This window comes from Dermacentor silvarum, chromosome 8, assembly GCF_013339745.2.
Source record: "Dermacentor silvarum isolate Dsil-2018 chromosome 8, BIME_Dsil_1.4, whole genome shotgun sequence".
Taxonomy (NCBI): Eukaryota; Metazoa; Arthropoda; class Arachnida; order Ixodida; family Ixodidae; genus Dermacentor; species Dermacentor silvarum.
The window spans coordinates 69167951-69192452 of record NC_051161.1 but is presented as its reverse complement, the minus strand read 5'-3'; the positions used below and the strand labels follow the sequence as shown (position 1 = coordinate 69192452).

The 24502-nt window shown below is 44.6% G+C and overlaps 1 protein-coding gene across 1 annotated transcript in view; it reads right to left on the bottom strand.

Annotated features, from left to right (window-relative positions):
* Positions 1-1369: 1369 nt before the first annotated feature.
* Positions 1370-24502, bottom strand: part of LOC119462196 (ralBP1-associated Eps domain-containing protein 1-like) — a 52820-nt gene continuing 29687 nt past the window's right edge. Inside the window, exons 12-20 of the mRNA XM_049672868.1 lie at positions 20886-21025; positions 20411-20475; positions 19748-19777; positions 17921-18031; positions 13651-13693; positions 13411-13454; positions 12061-12075; positions 9326-9444; positions 1370-8466 (exon numbers count right to left, since the gene is read on the bottom strand). Of these exons, the coding sequence (XP_049528825.1) occupies positions 8295-8466; positions 9326-9444; positions 12061-12075; positions 13411-13454; positions 13651-13693; positions 17921-18031; positions 19748-19777; positions 20411-20475; positions 20886-21025 (739 nt within the window). The 3' untranslated portion in view covers positions 1370-8294. The remainder of the gene's footprint in view (positions 8467-9325; positions 9445-12060; positions 12076-13410; positions 13455-13650; positions 13694-17920; positions 18032-19747; positions 19778-20410; positions 20476-20885; positions 21026-24502) is intronic.

The following is a 24502-nucleotide window of genomic DNA, read 5'->3' as shown; positions in this document are numbered from 1 at the left end:
ATTCACTAAATCTTATTCATTTCTGATTGGAATGGCCGACAACGCTCTTTGGAATGCCCGTCTTTGCGAGGAGACGCTAGAACACATTCTATGCGACTGTACTGAATATAATGTTCAGAGACAGTCCCTGGCCTCCGTTCTAGCGCACCTTGACAACAGACCAATGTCAGTTGAAGTGATTCTCACATGTCGTCGACAGAAGACATCGCAGCTGAAGGCGACGAAGGGACTACTTCGGTTTTTAAAAGAAACAGGCTTGGACAAGCGGCTGTGACAGTGATGTCACGTACCACGCAAGAGTGACGGACTGTAACTGACGATGTGTGTGCTCTCTCTCTCCTCCCCATCTTTCATTCCCCCTCATCCTGCTCCCATGTCTAGGGTAGCAAACCGGTTGTGCTGAACTGGTTAACCTCCCTGCCTTTCCTTCTCCACTCTTTCCTTCCTTCCTTTTTCCTATGAATGATGTACCAACAGGCCCAGAATTTCAACTCTCCTACAAGGACGCTACCATTCTTACATCCCGCATTTCGTTTACGAAAAAGCGCAAGGACAGTTTCATCACAGGTTCCCCATGGTTTTATAGTGACGGAAATTATACGGGCACTCGAGGGGTGTGCGCGTGTGGATAAGGTTAGGTATCCAGAGATGCGCAGTGCGGTCGGTTGCGAAAACGATGAAGCCAAGTGGACACACCGTTCCACTCTATCAGTTCAGCAACGGCGCGGGGGCAGCGTTCCGCCTTAACGTAACGCGCACACACCGTGGTGCCTACACTGGTACGGGCGGCAAGAACAGTATTTGTCAAGCTAAATTATCGCATCCCTTCACTGGGCGCAATTAATGTCGACCCTTTTCCCGTCGGTCTCGCGTCGCGCGACAGCGAGGTACGACGCCTGCAACGCCATTCCTGATGTATGTCAGCAGCAGTTGCTTCGCATGCTGCGTCGAGCCATATGACGCCTCCACGTAGCGTTATAAACCAGAAGAGGATCTCTGGCGCAACGTTTAACCTTGTCACTGGTTGAATGCCTCGCATTAGGGCAAAAGTGCCATTTTATTTCCCTTCTCGTAATGCTGAAGAAAACGTGATATGACTAACTAAAGTAGATCGATATTTAACTACGTTGCGCATTTTCTAGCGAGTACTCATTGTCACAAAGCATCCTCCTACTACCTTGACTTTCTTGCAGTAGAGATAGCAGTGCTTTGAAATAAAACTAGTGACTGACGAGATTAACAATCGCTTATAATAAGTCATCACTATGTACAGCACGGTCATTTACACCTATTATTACACTGAAAATAGGTACAAGAAGGACCCTGGCACAACCCAGAGGCAAAGGACAATTCCACAGTGAACAATGCAGCATTGGCATGAACAACTTTTTTTTATTTCCACACCTTGGCTCCACAACCACAGACACAATCGCAACTGCTTTTTACGCGCGAGATCATTACTGGGCTCTCATTAGCTTTGCACGAATATAATATTTTGGCGTGTAGAAAAAGACCGTCAGCGGGCGTGTAGTGGTGTTCACCTGAAACACTAACAAGATTTGCACACTACTCAAGCTGTCTGCAGCCGAGGCGTTCATAGCAGACAGACAGGCTCAACAATGCACTCAAGTTATCGAGTCCCGCTAAAGAGAGAAAATAAAATGGCGGGGCCTCTGACAATCTCGAGAAAACAAGGACACAGGACACCTGCAACAACCTCCAAACAACGTCGGAGCAAGTGTACGCGTGAACACTATGAAAAATATTTGCTTCTAAAACAACTTCTCGGGGTGGCCGGCTGCTCAAGAAGCACACATCAATGGCTTCACGCGATGCCGTTTTCAGTCAGAGGAAAATGTGGCAGTGGCCATCAAAAATTACGCTCAGAGAAGTACTTTGGCACTGGCTTCGTTTCTTTTTTTCTTCCTTGAATCCCAGATCTATTACATTTCGTGTCAGTGCCAAAAAGTACGGCTACTACCAGGCCAACATTTTCCTCCGGATGCTTTACAAATGGAGGGGGTGCCCCCCGCGTGCATGGATAACAAGCTGCCAGAAGGATATGACAACGGGATAACACGCCATTTCACCGCATGCCATGTGTAAATGAAAATATTTATACACGCATTCACACATATGTATATATATATATATACCACTTTACAACCTATATGCACACCAACACAGTTGCATATATGCCAGACAGGATGGAGGCTCTCTCTAAGGTTACTATCTCTTCTTCCACTTTCCTTTTCTTTGTACAAGACTAAGTTATGTACATATCACTACTCTCTCTCTCTGGGGAGCCCCCATTTCCAGACCTGGCGCACTGCCAAGGAAAAACCTTACCACTTGACAAGAACACAGTTCCAACATGGCACGCCTCGGTCAACCATTGTACACAGGTGCCAAATGAAAGTGAAGTGGCCCCAGTGTGCAAAGCCGACAGCTGTCTGTGGCTTTCGTGTAACCAGTGCTGCAAATAGAGTGCTGCACATTGACCAATCACAAGCGGCTCGACACTGGAACGGCTCGTAACTAAAGCAGACGGGTGCAACGTACAAAGGTGCACATGGGTGAGTAACATCCACATTTGCCTCAACCCCATTGTTAAAAATAAAATGAAGTCACTTATCTTTTCCAATGCAATTGTTATCAACTACACGAGCAAAATCGGCAGCTTCACAACACACCTAATATGGTTGCAGAAGTTGCACTTGTGTTTATTGTGCAAGACCCCATGCGTGGAACTGCTGATGTCGCTTTACACCTGCTGAACACTTTTGACACATCACCACAGTCCGTATGAGAACTCGCGATGAGAACATAAACTGCGCAAAGACAACTGGACAAGCCACACATGCTGAATGCAGCAGGGAAATGAATCTACTGCTGATGATTACTTTCAGCCTCAAAAAACGCAAGATTAAAAAACACGGGACACACCCACGTTGAATAAATAACATGCTTAAAATTCATCCAGTAACCAGCCTCACACTGAGAGAAAGAGCAAGAGTACCCACCAAGGGCTTTCTTGTAACAATTATTTTCCTTCGATTGCTTCTAGTATGTCATCACCCATCACGTGGAGTGGCCAATCCCAGAGACAAGAGCAGTGCGGGTCCATGACCAAGAACAAAAAGAACTGATAAGGACAAACACTATCAAGAGCTGTATCCAGATGAAAAGCTAGAGTACTGCACTGCATGCAAAGAACTCGTCCGACTATGCAAGACGTGTCAAGCTCCCTCATGATTGGAACAGAAAACAATTGTCAAATTCTTGTAAAACCACAGAAGCAAGAACACCAAATTTATCAAATGCACATAATCTTCCAACAGTCAGTGCACTGGGATCAACAAGACACAGGGCTAAGTCCAATAATGAAGCAGCCACAGCATTGATGAAAGTTGCTCAATGGAGCCACCAATGTCACCACCAGCAACAAACTGTTCAAATCACCGATACCACAAAAATACGGGGACTTGCAGAGATGGCCCAAAAGGTTTAACTTTCTGTGTATATCCCGACTTGTTCTCGTCCAAGGTATTGCAAAGAAACTAGACTCAAAGAGTGTTCTAAAGTAAACTTCCGGTAATGTGACTCTGGTTAATTAGATTTTTCGGTTAATTCGATCCCGGCCAAGGCCCATGCATTTCTATGCGCCCAAACTTTCGTTATTTTGGTCCTAGAGTTGGCCTTCGCTGGATAATTCAAATTTGACCAATCAGCACGCATGTGCCTGACCCTTGTGGTGACCCCGATAGCGACCCCTTTAGTGATGCATCTGTCTCAGCCCTGAGCCCAAGTCCTCTCTCGCCGGAAATGCCCATTTTCGGCCCGCCCTAGGAAAATTTGAGCGATAACCGTAGCTCACAATGTTTGACTGCTGTTTGGCAGCACGGTGCAATCGGGACACAAAATCACAACCACCTTCTCAACATTTGCGTGCTTTGCTGCATAACGCTTCTGTATAGCGGCAAAGCCGACTAAGAACCGTGCGGCAAAGCTAACTTTAGAAAACTGGCCACCATTGTGCAACAACTTTTCGCACTAAAAATTGTCTGGGCGTTAGATTTCTATTTTTTTTAAGAGCTGTACTGTCATTTCTACGTTAGTTTACTACTATGTACGCCTCGAAAGAGGGCACGCGTTTGATTCGAGGGCATATTAGAATCTGGCAAATACTGCTGAATGAATCAGTGTTGTGTGTTGGCGTTTTTTCTGCATCTTGTTTAATTCGACCGCCAGATAATTCAATCTATTTAGTCTGCCCCATCGGGGTCGAATTATTGGAATTTGACTGCGTTTAGTAGAAAGTTTTGGTTTCCTTGTATCCATATTATTGCTAAATAAAGAATGCTGGGACACCCGAGATGCAGACAGCATCAGCAATGCCAGTAATGGCATCCTGTGGTGACTCCGTTCAGCCATAAAGCATTTTATGTCTCGTGTTCTAAGACTGATCTCATCGAAGGAGAGAAGAAGAGAGAGCCACTATATATTAATATCTAGGCAAGATGCTAGGTGGCACACAGACTGAAGTTGCAATAACTGTTCTGCGCACTGTGGCTGAACTCAGTGTTGCATGATGGTTTCAGTGATGCAACTACTTACATCTATTCCCTCCGGTAATCAATTACATTATACAGACAAGCTAAAGCTCTCCAGTAACACATTTGTCTCCGGCAGCTGCATCGTTCACCCCAATTCCAAGGGCAATTATTGCCATTTACAAACCTAGCCACAGACAGAGAAACTAATTAGCCTAACGCACAGGTGTTGCCATCTACTGGGAAAGGAGATGCAATGGAGCACAGAGTGTGCGATTTGGCCTCTACACCGCACGAGATTTTAAGGTGGCAATGGATCAGTGGCAAATTTAGACTGTATGAAGCGGGCACACAATGGCTAAGCCACAAATGCTTTGTCCTGTCTAAATTTGGTACTGGCAAATCGCATTCCGCAATGCTGTAACAGCTGGTTTGTGCAGGGAGGGCCAAGTTTCCCAGCCGAGCCCTAGGAGGCTTTAAGGGCTAGTTAGATTTAGTCTAGCCAGGTGCAAAGTCTCAAAAGCGTATTGAACCGAGCCAATGAATATATCGGCAGCAATAGAACACCAAATCCAGTATCCTTAACTTAAATGGCACACATCATACTGCAATGAATTACCCCTTTTATCAACACCGAAGTGTTCTACAGAAGACAATATGAGGCAGGCACAAGCTTGAGTATGCCTTTAGCCCCTCCATGCCAAACACCTGTTACCATGCCTGCATACTGGGTCAAAATAGCACTCAACTCACGCTATCTGACCCAAATTGAGCAAAGAAAGGCTAAAAAGTACAATAGCTAGCGCTGAAGGCCTCGAAAGTTATGATTCTCAGTTGCACTTGGAAATAATTCAGGCTTTTAGCAAGAATGATCCAACTATGTTGGTTCAACTTGGTGATGTCTGCCGCCGATCATTCTAAAGATTCCTTATGCATCTGCACAAGTTGTACAATTACACTTGCTTTTGCATGGCCTGGCTTTCACAAGTTAGTTGAACTTACTTGTCTGTAATCAGATGAGTCGGGCAAGCACTGACACATCCACTATCATCCCAGTGTAGACATCAAAGTGCAATTTCAGCGCAACATTTGGGTGAGAACAAGACAGAGGCAAGACAACTTGTCTCGGTTTTTTAACAGATAGTGCAAAAATCCACCTAACCCTACCTCCAAAAGCCACTAGGTGGTAACAAAAGTAGCCATACCTGAACGAGCCAAGCCTGTAAGCCTGCTGTAAGCCTGTAAGCACTGCTGAACTTTGATGCACGGCTAGCCCGAGGTACAATTTTTGCAACGAGTGCTTTAGAAGAGGTGCATTCGGGCTTGAGTAAACAGGGTGCCAAATGCACAAACAGTGCAAACTGGCTAGCACGACACGATATCTCTTTTGCCAACTACCGTCAAAATGTTGCCCAGTGCACAGAAAAGATGCATATGCACTCGGACACCATTACCGCATGTTTTGCACGAAATAAGTGGGCCTCACGCAAGAAGCATTTTAGGAGGAGAATGCCCATCCACGCATGCAAGCATAGATGCATATATTGAGTTTCCAACAGAACGTGAAAATGCTAAAGCAGCATAATATTCAAGTATACTCGCAATAATTTACCGTTTCAGTGAATTAAAACAAAATTAAATACTTTGGTTGGCCTGCTATATGTTCCAACAAATTTCAGAGCAACCAGACTTGAACTAAAAAGAAAACATGCCCGCAGTCCCTACCAATTCAAATCATCACATGTCAACTGTACTTCCATGACCATCTACAAAAGCTGGATCAAGGTCAGGCTTGCCTAATTTGCCGTTTTTGCAAATTACAACTTTGCTTGCTCAATTTCCTACGTTCTTGCCCGCAGGCGCAAGCAAGGTATGCAGCAGCAACAATTATCCAAACGCATTGAACCAATTAACGCACGACCGTTCCGAAGCAGCTGAAAGCGACGATCCTTAAGAATACAACACCCCTTCTCAATGGCATTCCAGCTTATGTGCTGAAGCAGCGTTTGAATGGCATTGGTGAACAATGGCTTTGTTTAGTCGAGTCATGATTTTGCTCTGGTGCTGCACCACAATGAAGGCTTCAATGTGACGTTTAGATTATAACTTCGCAAACACCGGTAGTGCAGCTAATCCTCCAAATACCCCTATCACATGGGAACATTTAACATAGTTACATTTCATATTTCAAATGATGTCAGGTTCCTCAGGGTGCTAAATAGCAAAAGTGATGCCTATGTGAGGTGGCGACAACATTGTGCCAAAAGGTCAGATGCGACAACATTTGCATGATCCGTATTTCTTCTAATTCTTGCACTTGTTTTCCAATGGATGCGTTAAGTTACAAAACGCATTCGAATGAGTTATCCCCACATGAATCAATTATGAATGTTGTTTTCATCTTAAGCACACCCATGTAGCAGTAACCTGGCAACATTAATGACAAATGCTACTCAATACAAACGACACTAAATTTTCACACATTAAAGGGGCAATAAGGCAGTCTTGCTATGCAAAACAGGCAAAAATTATTCCAGCAAATATTTTTTTCACATTAAGCTGACATTGTATACATAGATGTGCACCACACAATGCCGAGCAGGAGGCCAAAAGCCTTGAGCAAACAAGCCATTGTAATTCAGAAGCAGCCGTGGTGCGAGACACTTGGCTCACCATAAATTATAGATACACAGTTCTGCTTCTTTCAACCATAGCCATGCCAGTATTTTGTGAGAGGAAATGTGCATGACACCTCTCCAGAGCTTTACACAGTTGGGTGGCTAGAGAGCCTTTGCAAATGCAAGATTAAACGCCACAGATTATTCAGCAGGAGCATGCTGTTTCTCTTCAAAGGCCAGATGCAATGAAATTATTAACTGTGTAAAATAAAAGCCTACTTTCAGGAGCCTGGATAAAAAGCAGCTTCCGTGCACAATTTTACTTGTGAAATATGGGTGGAAGCACCACAAAAAATTATCGAAAACAAATGTTTTTGATTGAAAAAAATAAAAAAAGGTGGGGGGAAAAATGACGCAGGACCAACAACGCTGAGAACCAGCGTGGTGCTACCTCAGAGATTGAGGAGCACCCGCAGTGTGTTGAAGGTCTCGGAGGCCATGTGTAAGATTTGCTAAACCACTGTGTCATCAGCTGATGTTAATAATAATAATAATAATAATAATAATAATAATAATAATAATACAGTAGACAGTTACCAGTCCTGCAGCTTTGCCAAGATTGCTTTGGTTGTGTACTACTTATAACAAATTTAGCTAAAGTGAAAGTTCATTGCAGTTGGCCTTTAGACAAAAAATAAACTAGTGAACAAAGGCTTTGCAAAGGGGGCAAAAAGAAAGAAGAAAAAAAAAAGAGAAAAGCAGATGGTGGTCACACCAGCCCAGGTCTGCTGCCAGGCACAAAATGACAACTGTGACCAGCTGCAGCAGCGACGGGCTTTATTTAACCGCGATTGGCCAAGACATGCTCCACAACTTTTGTTGCCTTGCTGGCCCTCTCGCACTCTCTCTCTCTCTCTCAACATCAAATTCCACTTCGTTATCTCTTTTGAACTTTCCAGAAAAGTAAAAGGAGAGGATTTTAAAGCCAGGAGAGGGGGAGGGATTCTGACAAATTGAGCGGCCCTCCAGCAGTGTCCGAAGGGCCGAGGGGGGAGATGTCGGCATGGGAGCGACGGGACGTTCTCTTCGAGTGCTGCTGCTGCTGCTGCTGCTGCTGCTTGCATCAGCAAGAGAAGGGCTTGAGGTTCTCCAGCTGCAGCTCGAGTGAGAGCCGCTCCTCGGTGGCCTCCACCAACTCCTGGTTCAGCTCGGTGTTGAGGAGCATGAGCATGTTGTTCCGTTCGCGGTGGGCCCGCACTGCCTGTTGCAAGCCGTACTTCTCATTTGGAATGGTCCTGCGGCACGGGAATGTAATATTAGAAAGCCGCGTTCTTAGACCACATGTCCAGCACGTAGTCCAGTATTTTCCGCACTATGTTTTGGTTGCTAGTGCAAGCGGTGCATTCTGGAAGTTGGAGAAACTCTTTGGTCGCATGAGCATGTCCAACCTCAACTGGATTTGTGGTAAGCAAGCTAATGGTGGCAGCTATGCTACCGGGCTGTGGCAGTATTTTATGCAATTTAAATGGAAGAAAATGAATTTGCGCACTTGTTGGACTCCGTTAGACTTGCACAGGTAGATAATATTCCCCGGGGACTAAAAAGGTTCCAGCCAATTTTGTTAATGCAAGATTACAGTTTAATGACGTTTCGTCGTCAAGTGATACGAAATACATTGTGAATCCTATAGGCATTCGCCGGAGATATGAAAATATTTTGTGTTGAGAATTTCGTTGTCTGTGGCTTTTGTTATTGCCGAGTTTGACTATATCCTGTAGTGTAGGGTTTTTCTTCAGAAAGACTAGTGTTCTTTTTAGGTACTGACTTCCAAACAGTACTCCTGGTCTCAACCTCTGTGAAAATGAGCATGCAAGTGCAATGCAAACAAAAAAAAAAGGGGGGGGGAGGGGGGGACCTTAACAAGGCGGCCTTTTTTGCCACTGTCAAGGCGGCCTTATTTGCCACTGTCAAGCCACGAGGCTTGACAGTGGCAAATACAAAACCTTTCACTTCCAAATTTCTCGTGTTTTCATTCTACCAACACCCGAAGACATGTTGATAGAACTTAACATGTTCCTTGAATTGCCATCTCCCCGGCACTGCACACCGTCGAAAAGGTTTCACTCAGTAACGAATTGGGGCCTATTGACTCACTTCATTTCAGTGGCTGCCATGGCTGGTGGTGCCTTGCGTCGTTTCTTCTTTTCGCTGGCGTCATCGGTCTGGTCGACTAGTAGCATTGCACTGTCATCAGTGGGAGCTGGACTAGAGTCCTGCAAGAGGGAAACGAGGCGAGAACATGGCGCACGGTCGGAGAAACAAAAGGTACAATGAAAGTTGATGTCAACAAATTAGCGAATGTTATAGATGCAACATTGCAATGTAGATGGATGTCAGTACAAGTTAGAGATCACACACCGGCAGACAATAGCTTTTTTTGTTGGGATCAAGAAAAACCAGGAGAGCTCACCACACTGTGTAATGCCCACAACAAGTAACCAGTGGTCCATTAGAGTAAAAGAATAGATGTCAAGTTGCAGTAGGGTTTAGACAGTAGGAGCAGGAGACAGCGATGAGGACTAGAAAGTTTGGAGTCATAGGACATGGTTGGCTGACGAAGGATAAGAATAGTGGCCCTTGGGAGAGGCCCTTGTAGTGCAGCGGAATTGAAATTGGCTAATGATAATACAGTCAACAACAGATTTTCCGGACGCCCGAAACAGCATTAATCGAAGCCACCACGGCTGCCACTTTGATTACCTCGCCATCTCGAACCAGCGCTTTTGCACGCAAAGCAGTAGCCACCACCGCGGCAACGTTAGGTCTAGCTACTGTGACGTTCGCTACAAAGCTTTTTGCTTTTGGGTGCCGTGTTTTTCATTAAAAAATTCGCCACTGTTAGCAATGGCACCGACTCCGCTTTTGTAATCCTCGCCAATGGCTTCGAAGCTCGGAAAGCATGATGCATTGCATAATGCCGGTTCAAGAAAGCCAGCTTCATCTCAATACAGCAATGTTACGCGGTGATGCATACGCAAAGCATTGCGGTGAAGCATAGCATGAGTGGGTCGGGGCAATTGTCATGGGACACAGTAATTATCTAATTAAACACGCGTGCACTCACCGTCTCTTATCACAGTATGAGCACCAATACGCTTAATAATTAAGTGTACTGGCAGGTCTTCAGAGATATTTCGGACGCACGTGTGGTGATTTGTGCCCTTGGGGACAGTAAAAGGCATGCATACATTTTTTCGAACTACCAGATTTTTCGGATGTTTTCTCGGTGCCTAGGGAGTCGGAAAAAGCGGACGTTGACTGTAATGATCATCCCGTTGCTGGCAGCAGTCAACCGGCCTTTGCTTCTTCCCTACATATTGTACATCTTTGCAATGTAACTAAGGATTATTCGACATAAAATTAAGGCTAATGGAAAGTACATGCCATTATTTTTTGGAATGGTCCACAGACTAAAATTTAGCACTTTCATCTGTGCAAGTCTCCCGAATGGATTTGTGATACTGTGAAAATGCTGGGATAAGTTCAGCTTGTGTTGAATGTTGCTGGACCTGGAACGTGGTCATGAATGAGCAAGTATTACCTTCTCTGAAATGAGCCTTTTTAAGAAATCTCGGTTCTCAGGTAACACATCTAGCGTTACTACTTGCTCAGATGTATTAATCAATGTACCGTATATATGTGTGTAATGAAAGCACTTTCTTTCCCCAAAAATTGAAGCAAAGTTGGGAGGCGCGTATATTATGCGGGGTAAATTTTATGGAAACTTTTCCGAAACAGCAAAAATTGAAAGCTAAGATGGTAATTATTTGAAAAGCACATTAGATAACTTATCTTTGCAGTAAAAATAGACGTAAGCTATTTGCAAACGGCAACAGCATTTTTATTGCACTTCACCACGCATCGAAACCACCAGACCTGTCGTCCAGGTCGCTGGCCGCTTCATCCACATTGTGGTTCCTCAACAGTGCATCCTCGCAGCCGCTTCCGGCCGTCTGCCGTCATTGGAAGCATCATGTTGAAGCGCTGCTTTGACAAGCACACTTTGTGCATCTCTTTGCTCGACCGTCCCGCTCATCGGCATGACAAAGTTTATTGGTTATCTGGTCAGCGTTTCCGTTTTGTGAGCAGGACTCTGTCCTACAGCAGGCGTATAACTCGACTTTGATCCCACCGCACAGCGAAACCAAAGACTGCCAGAAAAGCAAGCAACAGACTACGCTGACCCCGTTCCGGCCACTTGGACTCTCGCAAGCGCCATGACTTGTCGCGCATCGCGCGCGCGCTCTCTCCTTTAAGTCAGAGTAGAGTCCGTAAACTGCATTAAGTACTGTTGCGGAGAGCCAGTTGCCGTTTTTCTTTCTCTTTCGAGCCTGCGCGGTCCTTTTGCGCCGGCACTGGTGGTAAGCATGTGGTAAGAGCAGGCTGAGCATTATCGCAGTCGCTGCTGCCGTGAGGTCCCAAGCGACCGTGATAATACGCAGCCTGTTCTGACCGCATGCTTCCCGCCAGTGTTCTCTCGTCATGGCTTTGCCATGGACGGGCACCGAGATTAAACGCGCTTGCTTTAAACACATGTGCGAGAGTAAAAGATCCTAGTCTCTCCAAAAAACTATTGCACGGCTGTTCGATCATGGGATTACACAGTAGCAAAGGTGGGGGTGCGTTCATACCGCGAGGAAAAAAAAAAAAAGATTTTTCGCGACCAATTTGGGGATGCGTTCATTACGCGAGTAAATACGGTATTAACTTATTGGCACCCTACACACAGGCGCCAGTAAGTTAATCAGCAATACTGAGTCCAGAGCAAACTTTGCAATACGCACATGCAAGCACACATGCACACACACAAGAAATTAGGGTTTCTTTACCAAGTCATCGAGGAACTGAAAGTTGGAAAGGAAAAAAGAATTCAGTCAGAACATAGCACACATGAGCTGTGTTAAAACAGGTTGCAACTTTGCAAGTTACAATACAAAGCATTTGCAACGATGCTATTAAGAAAAGAATCTTGTAATGAGTATATTGGCAGTGGTGCAATTGACAAGCTAGTAGTGTGATTGGCAAGAAAGGTGACAAGTATAAAAAATCAACCATCCATACCCCATAACACTTAACATTTCAAAATAGTGAGGTTTCATGCCTTCAAAATAATACACAGGTGAATATATCCTGTCCCCATTTATGGGCGCCAACTTGAAACGTCTCTAATACAAAATTTGCAACGAAAAAAAAAAAAAAAAACAACTAGAAAATTGTGGCAAACGCCTTTGGATTTGTCAAACCTATAAGAGGTGGTAATCTCATGAAGCTAGCTAACAAAAACCCTTTGAAAAATAGTGGGAAAATTAATGTTGCAATCTCTTATGAACAGTTAGTACCTCTTCTTTAATGTCTTCATGATATATCAACAACCTAAAGCCTATGCCCTGTCAGTTTTTGGGCAAATAAAATCTTTAAGAAAAGTGCTATGGGTGCTGAGGAAAAACCAAAATTCTTCAAAAATGTAAATTTCTATGGTTACTGGGCTGCATACAGGTCTGCCCCAACTTCATGTAAATTACATATTTCAGCAGTTACTTCTCTAAAAATTTTAATGGCGTTTTATCATTGCTTAATATTTCTAAACAAACTTGGAATTTATTGCCACCCAACTTTCAGCACTTGCAGTAAATGTTATATAAAGCTCCAAACCCAAATTATAGCATGTCATTCATTTCCACATGTTGCTTATATTTTCCTTTTGAATCATGCGACACATGCAGTCTAATCAATCTTCCAGGTAGCAATGTGTCTCATGCAACCAAAAATTTTATAATTGCATTTCAATTTAAAAGAGTACCGACACATATTTTCAGAGTTGTAGAAACTCCACAACATGTTTTTTGCACAAAAAAAGGATGTCACTTGCATAGTATAAAGGATGTACTGGCAAGACATTATAATTTGATACTAAAGTTGGTCTTGAAACTCCAGACGTCATCAGCATTGTGACGTCATGACAAAGAGCAGAACATTACAGGGACAGGGGGAGCCAGTGTATGACATCATCAAGACGCACCCTTTTTCGAATACCAAAACTAGTTAATCGAACAAGTATTAAACCAAAGTAATTTAGGCCTTCCGATTGTTTCCCCTACTTTCTTTTACGGCTTGAAGGGCTCAGATCCTCATTATAACATAAAAAATTATGACGAAAAAAAAAAGAGAGGGGATCGTACCTCATCGGAATACTCGGACTCCGACGAATATGGTGATGGCAACACTGAAAAAGAGAAGGGAAGCCAAGATGCATCACACTTTCTTATCTTGCAAGTAGAGAATGAAGACTCACAAAATGTGACAAACCAATAAGTCGTACAATATTGCGAACTATACTAGAACCACAGAAAACAAGGCTGCTTCCATAAAAGTGTACCGTGCTAGGTTCCTCTGAACTAATGCAACATGTGGGTACTCACTGTATTCAGCCGAAGGCTTCTTGTAGACCTCAAATGCACCAGGCTGATGGAAAAAAAAAAAAAAAAAAGACCAACAAGCTTTGAATGAAGCTACCAATTGAAAGTATCTAGATAAAATATGTGCATAAAGAAAGAAAGAACGAAAGAAGGGGAACAGCAGTTTACAAGGCTACAAAAATTGCAACATTGCAACAAGATTAGAAATACAAGGAAAGGAGTTATTTTTGTAGCAGCATAAACACAATAACAAATAGGAAAGAGTACTGCATCTGACCAAAAATAAGAACGGTAGCCCATTGTGACCATGACAGGAGTTGGCATAAGGCCTTGTTGGCCATGCTGCAGTCAGTGGCTAGCACCAACTCGCTTCGAAGAACCCTGAACCACATTTAGTAATATGGTAAATAAAACTGCCCATTTGCTCATAATCCTCTCTGCCAATTATTTCAATTCAAGCAGATGGCAGCTTACAATTTCGCACTAAATGCCTCTTACTGCCCCTTCACCACTCGACATCCCCGCCCCTTTCTGCACCAATTATGGCACCCCGATAATCACAACGAACCCACTGGCCAAATTTCTCTAGGCTTCATATTAAGCACTGCTTGCCCACAGGACCAAAGCCAGAAAAATTTGATAAGGCAGTGGCATCATTTTGTGGCAGAGAACAGTACCACTGTGCTAATGTGACAGTCTTCAAGATCAAGTGGCATGACATAATGTCGATCTTGGAGGCCATGCCGATAGCAGTGTTCTGCCCCACGATGGGTGGCGCAATGCAGGCATCGCTCCCCCATTGCTTCAGTGTGGCAAGTCGAGTGGAGTACAAATGACAGAAAGGAGGGAGATGATTGTGAAGGTTTGGCGGGGACAGTTCACTCGTACAAGACACATTCAAATAATTTACATTAGAAAAGGTTTGTGAGGTAATTCCCTATCATACCAAAGACACCCTTCGAGAGTATCACGGGCTTTACGAGGTGTGAACTTTTTGCAGTAGCAGAATAGGCAAGTATCCAAGACTGCAGTGGCGTAGTGGTAAGCAGTGGGCTATACTTTTTTTGTTGTTGAACAGATGGTATATGCTATACAGTAGAACCTCACTGATACGTTCTCGCCTAATACGATTACCCGGCTCCTACGTTCGCAATCGCGAAAAATAAACATAACCCCATAGAGGAATGTGTTTATACGTTCCGGTTAATATGTTCCCGGAAAATACGATTATTCGGCAGCAATGTTCCACATTGCGGCAAAGTGCGGTGGAATGATAGAAACGCTCTGTAGCGAAAAATTATCATTCAGGTGTGCAAAAAGGCCGCTCTCATGTGCTTGTGAAGCGCTAAGTGGCAGACGGCCGCCGCGCGGCTTCTCTGCAGTGCTCAATTACCCCCTCCCCTGCGCGACTTCTCTGCATTGCTTGTTCGCCTGAAGTGACGAAGGACGACAGCAGCGGCGAGCGAATTGACCTTTGCGCTATCTCGCCCCTCGCTTCAACGCGATCTACTAAGCGGCAAAAAGAGGCGGACACCGCGCGCGCGACGCTACGACTCGCCGAGATCGTAGCGGAGGTGGTGGCAGACGAGGCGCCTGAAGACGGCGGCGAGAACGGAGGCTTGCGCCCACCGGCTACCTTCGCCGAAGCCCTTGCTGACTTGGAAGCCTTACAAAGCTTCTTCTGCGCGAAAGACAACGAAAATGGGGACAAGGGTCTGCAATGTGTAAAAGGAGTTGTTCCTGTCCAAGGGTGTGACGCACCAGCAGAAAATACGGTTGAATCTCGATAATTCGAACTCGAAGCTGCCCCAAAATTTGTTCGAATTAAAAAGACTTATTTTTGACGTATTTGTGCACCATAGCGCTATGTACGAACGGTGCGAGTAGTGAAATATCGCGGCGCGCAAGCACATAGTGAGCGAGGGCCACGAAACTGCCCACACCGGCCAATGCTCGCATCCCAATAGCGTCTCTTTCTCTTCACAACCACAATCCCTCTCTCTCGCATCCTGATAACGGCAGTGAACGGAACTTCAGGGAGCGAGCGGCACCGGCATGGCGACGCACGCGCGCGGAAACCGTCGAAGGTGAGGGAGGAGGGTGGCAGGGAAGTGCATTTGGCCTCGGCAACCCCGTCACTTAGGTGGCTCCCCTCGCCCTCCCTCTCAACTGCCTTGTAGCTCCCTCACCTTCGACTGTCTCCATGCGCGCCCGCCCGGCGCCAGCTTACCCCGCTCGCCAAAGTTTCGTTTTCTACCGTTGAAGCGAGCGTTGGCCGGACTGGGCCTCCGCATTGCTTCCCTCTGCGCCGCAGCTGCAGCGTTGGCCGAGACGTTGGCACGTACACGCATGTTCCGGCGCGACCCAGAAACGGTGACCTTACCATTTGAGAGAGGAAATTTTCGCCGCGGTATTTTTTTCTTTCTTTTTTATTTCTCCATGCGGCACTGATGGCTCTCTCCTAAGCTTTTGCTTTATGGCGGTGTCGGAGCAATGCCAGGCAGGGTGGCGCCGCCACATGATTTGGCGTGCTGCTGAGAGCATTGACGGTGCGCGGTTATGTTTGAATTAACTGTCGCAAATGCTTTCGCATTCGACATTCTCGCCCCTTGGAATACACATAACTTTGACGGGACCACAGCGTCAGTTAAAATTAACGAGATTCGACTGTAACAGGGTTCGTACAGGTTTCCAAGGCAAAAATTCAAGGATATTCCAGGACTTTCCAGGACCTGTCACAGGTTTTTGTCAAGGACTGAAAGCGGCATCCTAAGTAGGATTGCTTTACTCGTAACATTTCCAAAAAATGACTAGGTTTATTGCACTTACAATAAATGTACTTCTCAAGATCACAACACAAAATGAATGCTTACAACAGCGGCTGAGATTTCTCCAGTATAAGCTGGGTAAAGTTCACCAAAAATATTCAAAACATTCAGCATAAACAATGAATGCTAACAGCTACTCTGACTTTTCCAGTATTAACCTGGGCAAGTTTACTGTACATTTACAAACCCTTCAGTGTAGTCTTGCTACATGTCCATTATATTATAACAAATAGATGTAGATTGCAATTTTGTAAAACATGTCTTGTCTTGATCATTTCTCAAGTCCGCAATATTAAAAGTTAACACAACGAACACTCACAACAGCTGCTCAGGCTTCTGCAGTATAAGCTAGGCTGGTTCATCAAACATTTCTAAAACATTCAGCATAGGTTATGTTATTGCAATTTTATTATCATAAATACTAATATTATAACAAACATCCACCCAAAGGCACTGAGCATCAGTGGTAAAGTTGCTCCACTATAGCTCTCTCTAGCTTCACCTCGCGCGCAAGGGTGAAAGTGGGACAAGGCAGATCGAAGGGCGAGAAGTGAAACGTAGGATAGGGTGAGCAAAGCAGCGTAAACACTGCCAGCCGAGCCAGCATCAAAGCGCGGCACGGTTCTCTCACTCCGTTCGCAGTTTGACGCAGTGAAGCCTTTTATTTTTTTTCGTGCAGTTCTGCAAAACGGAACCACGTGTGCTCGCGCTGGCGTATTGTTCCTGAAATGAGGAGTTTGTCAAATTTACGCCGATCAACCACAGAAAGGAGGTCGCAATGTCAATGTCAGAGTGCATTGCTCACGAAATTCAAGGATTTTCAAGGAAGGAAAAAAAATTCCAGGACTTTCAAGGGCCTTGAAAACGCACTTTTCAATTTCAAGTGTTTTCAAGGATTTCAAGGACCTGTACGCACCCTGCTGAAACTATGTTTTGCAAAAAATAAATGTTTTCTGCCCTTGCACCTCAATATGGGCTTGTCAGCTTCGATTTTTACTGGATTCGGATCGTACGTTTTCTCGGATTGTACGTTTATTTTTCACGTATTTTTGAAAACGTATGAACGAGCTTCTACTGTATACCATCCCCAAGGAGGAAACAAAATTGGACATACCAGACACGCTCAACCAGCATCTTCACATTATTATTACTATTATTATTCATTAACTACAATGGAAGTTATATACAGCCAGGATCCCAGAACTCCCGAGCTGTGCTAGGTAGGGGTCCATAGAATAAAAAGTATTAGAACATTACAAACAGAACATAAGATGTAGTGTGGAACTAATAATAACTGAAGCTTTAAATCTCTAGTAAGTTACAAACAAGGTGCACAAAGCAATAAAGAAAATCTGAATAAGTAGTTAGTTGCAACAGAAAATACACATGGCCACAAATATTTTGAGCATATTGAGATTATATGTTCAAGACACAAAGAGACTAACCTGAAGTTGCTGAACCGGACCACTTGCAACATCACTGCGCGATTCAGCGAACTGGTCAAAGTCTGCAAAGTCTAGTGCTCGAGGAATATCTCCAGTGAAGCTCTTTGTAGCCTGCAAGTGCACACACTCATTTGGCATATGACAATGCACAGCATTTGGAATTGAAGCAAACACTAAGTAGTAATTTCACCACAAGATGTAGACAACTACTCCTGTCCTCCCTACTGAGCTATACTTCCCAATACTGCAGCATTGGAGCAAAAGCTACAGCCAGTGCTGGGAAATCAGGAGCACAATAATGTGCATGCCCTCATGTCACACAGCACATGTATGCCTTCCCGTGCATGCAGATCAAATGTACAAAACTGCATGCCGTCTGATATGTGAATATTCCAATAACCACAACCCAAAAGCTTCTAACATGTTCCCAGAGATGACCACACAAAGCTCAGGTTTGTTAACCAAAGTTTGATACCTCAAAATGCTGATTTAAGCTTGCAAAACTTAATGCTAAGACCATAGTTGCGTGGCAGTACAGAAAAGCGATCACTAATTACTGCACCAATTTTTAACTCGCATAAGATTTCACTATATATTTTAAAGCAAATGTACTCTCCACAATCATAAACAGAGGTGAAAAAGTTGTTCCAATATCCTTGATGTGGAATGATGTTTGGCCTTTGTGGGGTTAAGTGACCAGCCGCACTAGCAAAAAAATGTTTCGCCCGTAACGCAAAGCAGTAATACGACAGCTGGCGAAATATGCCCAGTAAGCCTTTGCGCTGTTTCGTGCGGCATTTGTTGGAGTGACCATTCGCAAGCGAGCAATATCCTATCGAGAAGTAAAAGAAGTGCGAGTCGTATTTTGTTCATGGAAGTTTCACCTCCCAGTGGTGAAGTTGAAAATCTCAGCTTTTCTTCCTCTTCCTACCTATCCATACTTAGCCACTCATTTCTACTAAAACAACTCTCACTTCTTATTGCTGGATTCCTACCGCTTTCCTCAAGTTTATATTTGAGCTACCCATTAATAGGCTTCAGACAACCCTTAAAGAAAATGAGAGGATGTGAGCGCCATCCAATAAACATGAGAAAAGCTGACTGCTAGAAGAAGATAAACATGAAGCAGACATGCTCAATCAAATTTGGCACTTCCAGCTGACAGCATATGGTGTTTTCAGCGCACTTGCGTGGTGTTTATTGGACGGTGCGATTGATGATTGCCCCGGAGCACTGACGCAGTGGCACAGCAACGTACGTGAAAAATACTGTGCATGTTTTTCTGCTAGTGCGACTGTACCTTGGCTGTACAATAACCAGACTACTGCATAAATCTACTATAAAACTAAAATCCCACAGGAGTTAAAATATCATACAATGGGCCAATTTTGGGGGCTGCAAAATTAGTCTACATGCAGCCCAACTACAGTACTTTTTTTTTTTGAGGGGGGAGGGGGGTGGTGCTATGTTGTTATAACATGATGATGATGATAAAAATGTATTGTAGGATGGCTCGAAGGCCTGTTATGTGGAATAGGAAGGGGAGAGGGAAGGAGAAATTAGAGCCGTCCTAGAAGCTGCGTGTCCTTGGCGAAACCCAAGAGCGAGTCCAGAATGACCCGGCCCAGTTGCCGGCCTTAACACGAGAAGTACATTTGATGGGTAAAAATGCAGAAGACCACCAGAACGCTACCACCTCATTTATATTATACATGTGGGATTCTATTCCAGGTCACAACACTCGCCTAGTCCATAGCAAAAGACAAAATCAAGCCAAAGGTAAGAAAATTAGGCAGTGAAGCTGTCTCTGCAAGCCTGAGCACTTACGACCTCCTCATTGTCTTCGTTCTCTTGTTCCTAAGAGTCAAAAACAAGTCAATCAGGACAAGGACGGCACTGTGTTAAAGGCTTGAGTGAGGCCACCCGTGCTATCCGCGCCTCAGGCTATGTTCAGACTATGCATGCATTGCACAGATATTTTGATAGAAACACAAGCACAAAAAGCCCAACTATATTGTTTAGACTACAGTTGTACGGAGTATGAACAGCACGACCTTCGCAATGGACAAACGTTATTGTTAAGAGGCCTCCTACTTTTATGTCAGATCCAGATAGTATAACGCTTCATAAGTGAGTAATGAGTGCTACAGTAGTGTGGGCTTCTTAGAGCAGCAGCTTCGTGCGCAGTGGTAGTGCTTCTGCTTGCCTAGAATTTTTTGTGTATGCGCTGTGTTGGCACTCATTCACTTTTGTGGCTTCCCTGACTGCCCAGATGCTGATCGGCTACCTCGTAATGTCATTGGCCGGTCATCCATATTGTGCAAAAGAGCAAATGCGAACGACCAGCAGTGTTTACAATCGTAGCATTACTAACACAAACTACAGGCAATACGACAAATGCACATTATGTGAAAATTATGACCACTGTCTAAGCCATAGCATAAGAATCAAGTACAGCAATAAAAAAAAAAGGCAATGAAATGCACATACGTTTCCTGGAGAGATCCTTGGAGGAACAGCAGGCGGGGCTCCCAAGCTCTGTGGGTTTGCCTTGCCTGAATGCAAGCAAGGCAGCAAATGCATTCTTTTATTTTTAACCTGTGTTCATGTTGACACGTGCTTTACACAATGATAGCTGTCACACTATAAATTTCTCACTAAATTGTATCCCCGTATGTGAAGCCTAGGAGAGGTTACCAACCTTGCAGCGAATTTTGATACCCCATAGCTGCTGCATTCGATATTGCTTAGCGCTATTATCATGAGGTTCTTGTGCCATCAGTCACTATGGACGTGATCGCGGACGAATGAGTCCGTGAACACGTCCAGTGTACCCCACTATTAGTGGAACGCACCGCCAATACTCAGCTAAAGCTCTCCAATAGGGAAACCTCCCGAGGCAATGAAACATGAAATAACTGACAGTGTTGAGACGATTCAGGACATCTGAAAAGCGTGCACATACCCAGGCGGTTGAGGTCAAGAGAGGAGCTGCGGGTGTGGTTACGCTTGGGCCTAGGAGGTGGTGGCGGAGGGGGCTCCTTCTTGGGCGGCAGTTGGCCCTGGGAGCCGACTGGCACCGCACCCGTCGCCCCCGAGAATGAGCTGTGTTGGATACACACACACACGTGCAAACAGATGAGGGCTGCTTGCCTGACCATTCCTGCTCAGCATTTTCACCAAGTACTGCCTTAATATAATGCAAGCCAGTGATTTTTACATCCCAGAGCCTACACCTGGCTTGCGTGAATGGTAGCCATCCAATAAAAACAGGCTTTTCTTACCGTGCTCACAGCTCAAATTCAAGGCTATTGACCCAGAGACTCCTTAATTAGTGACCATGTTTTCATCAAAGGAGCAAAAAAAAAAAAAAAAATGCTATAGGACTCTTTGTGAGCAAGGGACAACCATATAGACGAAATATGCACACCAATTGCGCGTACTGCTGGTTGCTACCATTATTTGGTGCTTTTGTCTGAGATTTATGTACTTGGACTTTCAGATCACATGGCAAGTAACCTCTACGACGTGTTGCAATGCCACTGGAAATGTCCTGAGATTCTTGTAAGCAAATCTGCCAGTATTTGTTTGTAGCACTTCAAATGCCACAAGTTACTGGAACTTTCCAGTGACCAACTGGTAGTAGGAAAGGTCGTGTACTGTATTTTCGCGTGCCTAGTTCATGCCGGAAACTTTGGGAAACACCGAAAAATTGAGAATAATGGCAGTAAGCGGCATACACAAACTCTGCCTTCAATTGTGCCTTCACTGCAATGCTGGTGCCCTGCCGTGAAGCCTTCACTAAAAAGCAAAATTTACATAAAGTACGCTCCGCATTGTCAAGATGCAGCACTAAGCACCAACAGGGAGCAGCAAGGGGAAAGTCTGAACACACAAAGCAATAGTGTTTCTGAATTGCTCTTTCTTTTCTTCTACAAGGTTTGTGAATGGTGGTGCAAGTTATTTAAAGTGGAAAATCTAATGGGCGGAAATACAGTAACAGTGCTTGCTAAACTACAGTAAAAGCTTCTTACCTTCGTCTCAGATCCCTTGTTAGCATGAACAGTTAAAAAAAAAAAGTTTGGACTTAAGTTCTTGGGTTTATAGTGGGGCTGCTGAATCGACAAGCAGTTCCATTGGTTTGAGAACAGCATGAATTTTACAGTTTTCTCCTTTTCAGCCCCAAGTTGTTGGTGCAGTAGTAAGCACAAAATATGATTGATAATAACCCCATATAGGCCTGCCCAAGAATGATACTAGCAACAGAAATGTGGGGGTTCTGAACCCTTTGAGGGTTGAATTTTTTAGCCAAATGCGACCACCCAGGGTCTATTTTTTTTATTGACAATTTAAATTCTTCGAAAAAACCTATTTCGAAAAAGAAGAAAAATGGTCGTACCTTTTTTTTTTTTTTTTTAGAGTGACAGTAAAGTGACACAATGTTTATTCATGGATAAGAAGAACCTGCAAGCTTTCTTCGCTGGCTCAACCCGCTGCGTGCTCTCTAATAACAGCGCACAAGTTGTGTTTGAGCCATGTAGCTTCATTCATGTGACCACCAACATTTACCGTGCGTAAAGACTACGCATCAAGACATAACTGGCTCGTCACTCGCGTCATCCCCCCCCCAAAAATCACGTGACCACAAAACCGGTGCACGGGCCTAGCATGTTGGCAGTTGGCACCAGCATTAAAACCTCACTGACAATGTCTATGTGCTTTCTCTTCGGTTTCTGGATGCAGCATGTTCAACTATTCATTGATAGACAAAGACTTATGCTTCCTTCACGCTATCGCTGCAGCTGCTGAACAGACCAACGCAAGCATTGCAAGTGCAAAACCCATGCTAAACCTAGCTGTGAAAGCGGAGCACAAGGGCAGCGCATAGCTTTTTGAACCAATGCAGCAACTTGAGCTGCTTTCATTTCTGCATGCGATGCGCACTTGGACCAGTCCTGCTCACAGAGGTGACAGGGAATGGTGAAGCGTTCGGGCTATCACCTATAATAGCATGCAGTGTACTTCCAATGGCACTATACCACGTGTGCTGCCAAAAAGATCGGTGAAGACGCTTAGTGCGATGACCAGAGACGACCTGCAAGGAGATGTGCTGGTACTGGAAGAGGAAACAAAGTGTGCGCCGGTGTTTGTAAGTGACATGGGCAGCAAGTACTGAGAGATAGCTTCCGTGGCAGGCGACTACTGCTCGTCATCACTAGTGCCTTGTGCCTTTTTCTTGTTCACACGAGATCTAATTAATTAATTTTAATTATGGGGTTTTACGTGCCAAAACCAGTTCTGATTACGAGGCACGCCGTAGTGGGGGACTCCGGAAATTTGGACCACCTGGGGTTCTTTAACGTGCACCTAAATCTAAGTACACGGGTGTTTTCGCATTGTTCACACGAGATGTAGCGGCCAACAAACATATTACAAGATCGCAGTTTGGCAATGTACTGAACGTTGCCTCTGAAAGATGGTGTTTTCCAGGAACATATTAACCAGTAAAAAACAAGCATTACTGTATTAGATTGTTTCTGTAGCGAGAGCTACATTGGCCGTGTTCTCGCAGTTTCACTGTGGCCGGTGACCACACCGCGAGCTGACCCGTTGCCTAGCAACCGGTGCAGCGCCGCTCGCCGCGCCATCTGGCATGACATCAGAGGATGAGCCGGTGAAACCACGTTGCAACAACAAAGGAGGAGCCGGCGTTGCATCGTATATATAGACAGAGCGGCTCGGTGGGATTCGCCGGCGGATATGGAAAGTGAGCCGGAGAGACTGAAAAAAGCCAGGCTTCGTCATCGGAACGAAACCAAGAGGAGGCAGCGAGCCAAGGAGACGGAGGAAGAACGAGCCGCACGCCTCGAGAAGCGTCGTAAGTACGAAGCGGCCAGGCAAGTGAATTCAGATGACGATAGCACCCGAAACGCGTTCAAGTCACTGGACGACAACCCCTTAGCCTCCCGCCTCACCGACCAGTCTTTGTGGCAATTGAGAAACAACAAGAACAAGACCTTCAAAATAAATGCGTTACGCTTTAAAAATGTCTAGTCTTTAATGTAACTTAACGAGAGGTAACAACCAAACCTAAACACTCAGACGTATACGAAGCTAAACGATAAAGATGTAACCGTAGAGAGAACCAAGCTAAACAATAAGATTAACCGTATCTCTCGCTACACACACCCATTCATAACCGAGTTAAGCCACAGCCAATTTTTTGTGTTCTCAATTGTGAACACTAGCACCAGGGAATCACACAGGATCGTATCAACTGCTATACAGATTGGCTTGGCTTGCCTTTCAGGTTGCATCAACTTTGTGGCCATATGTCTGCGTAAACTCAGCTTACGCTAATCCAAAATCTAAAGTGAGAGATATTTAAGCAGTTTATAATAACTTGGTGTTTCCAAGGCCACAAAAAAGGCTTTTTTTTATATTCAGGGGTGTCAATGACTTCAAATTTTGATAGTGTAAACCTGCATCAAGTGACAAACACATAAATCTGTCCAGAGATATTAATTTCACATAAATATACATACCGTATTTACTAGATTCTAACGTGCCCTCAATTGTAAC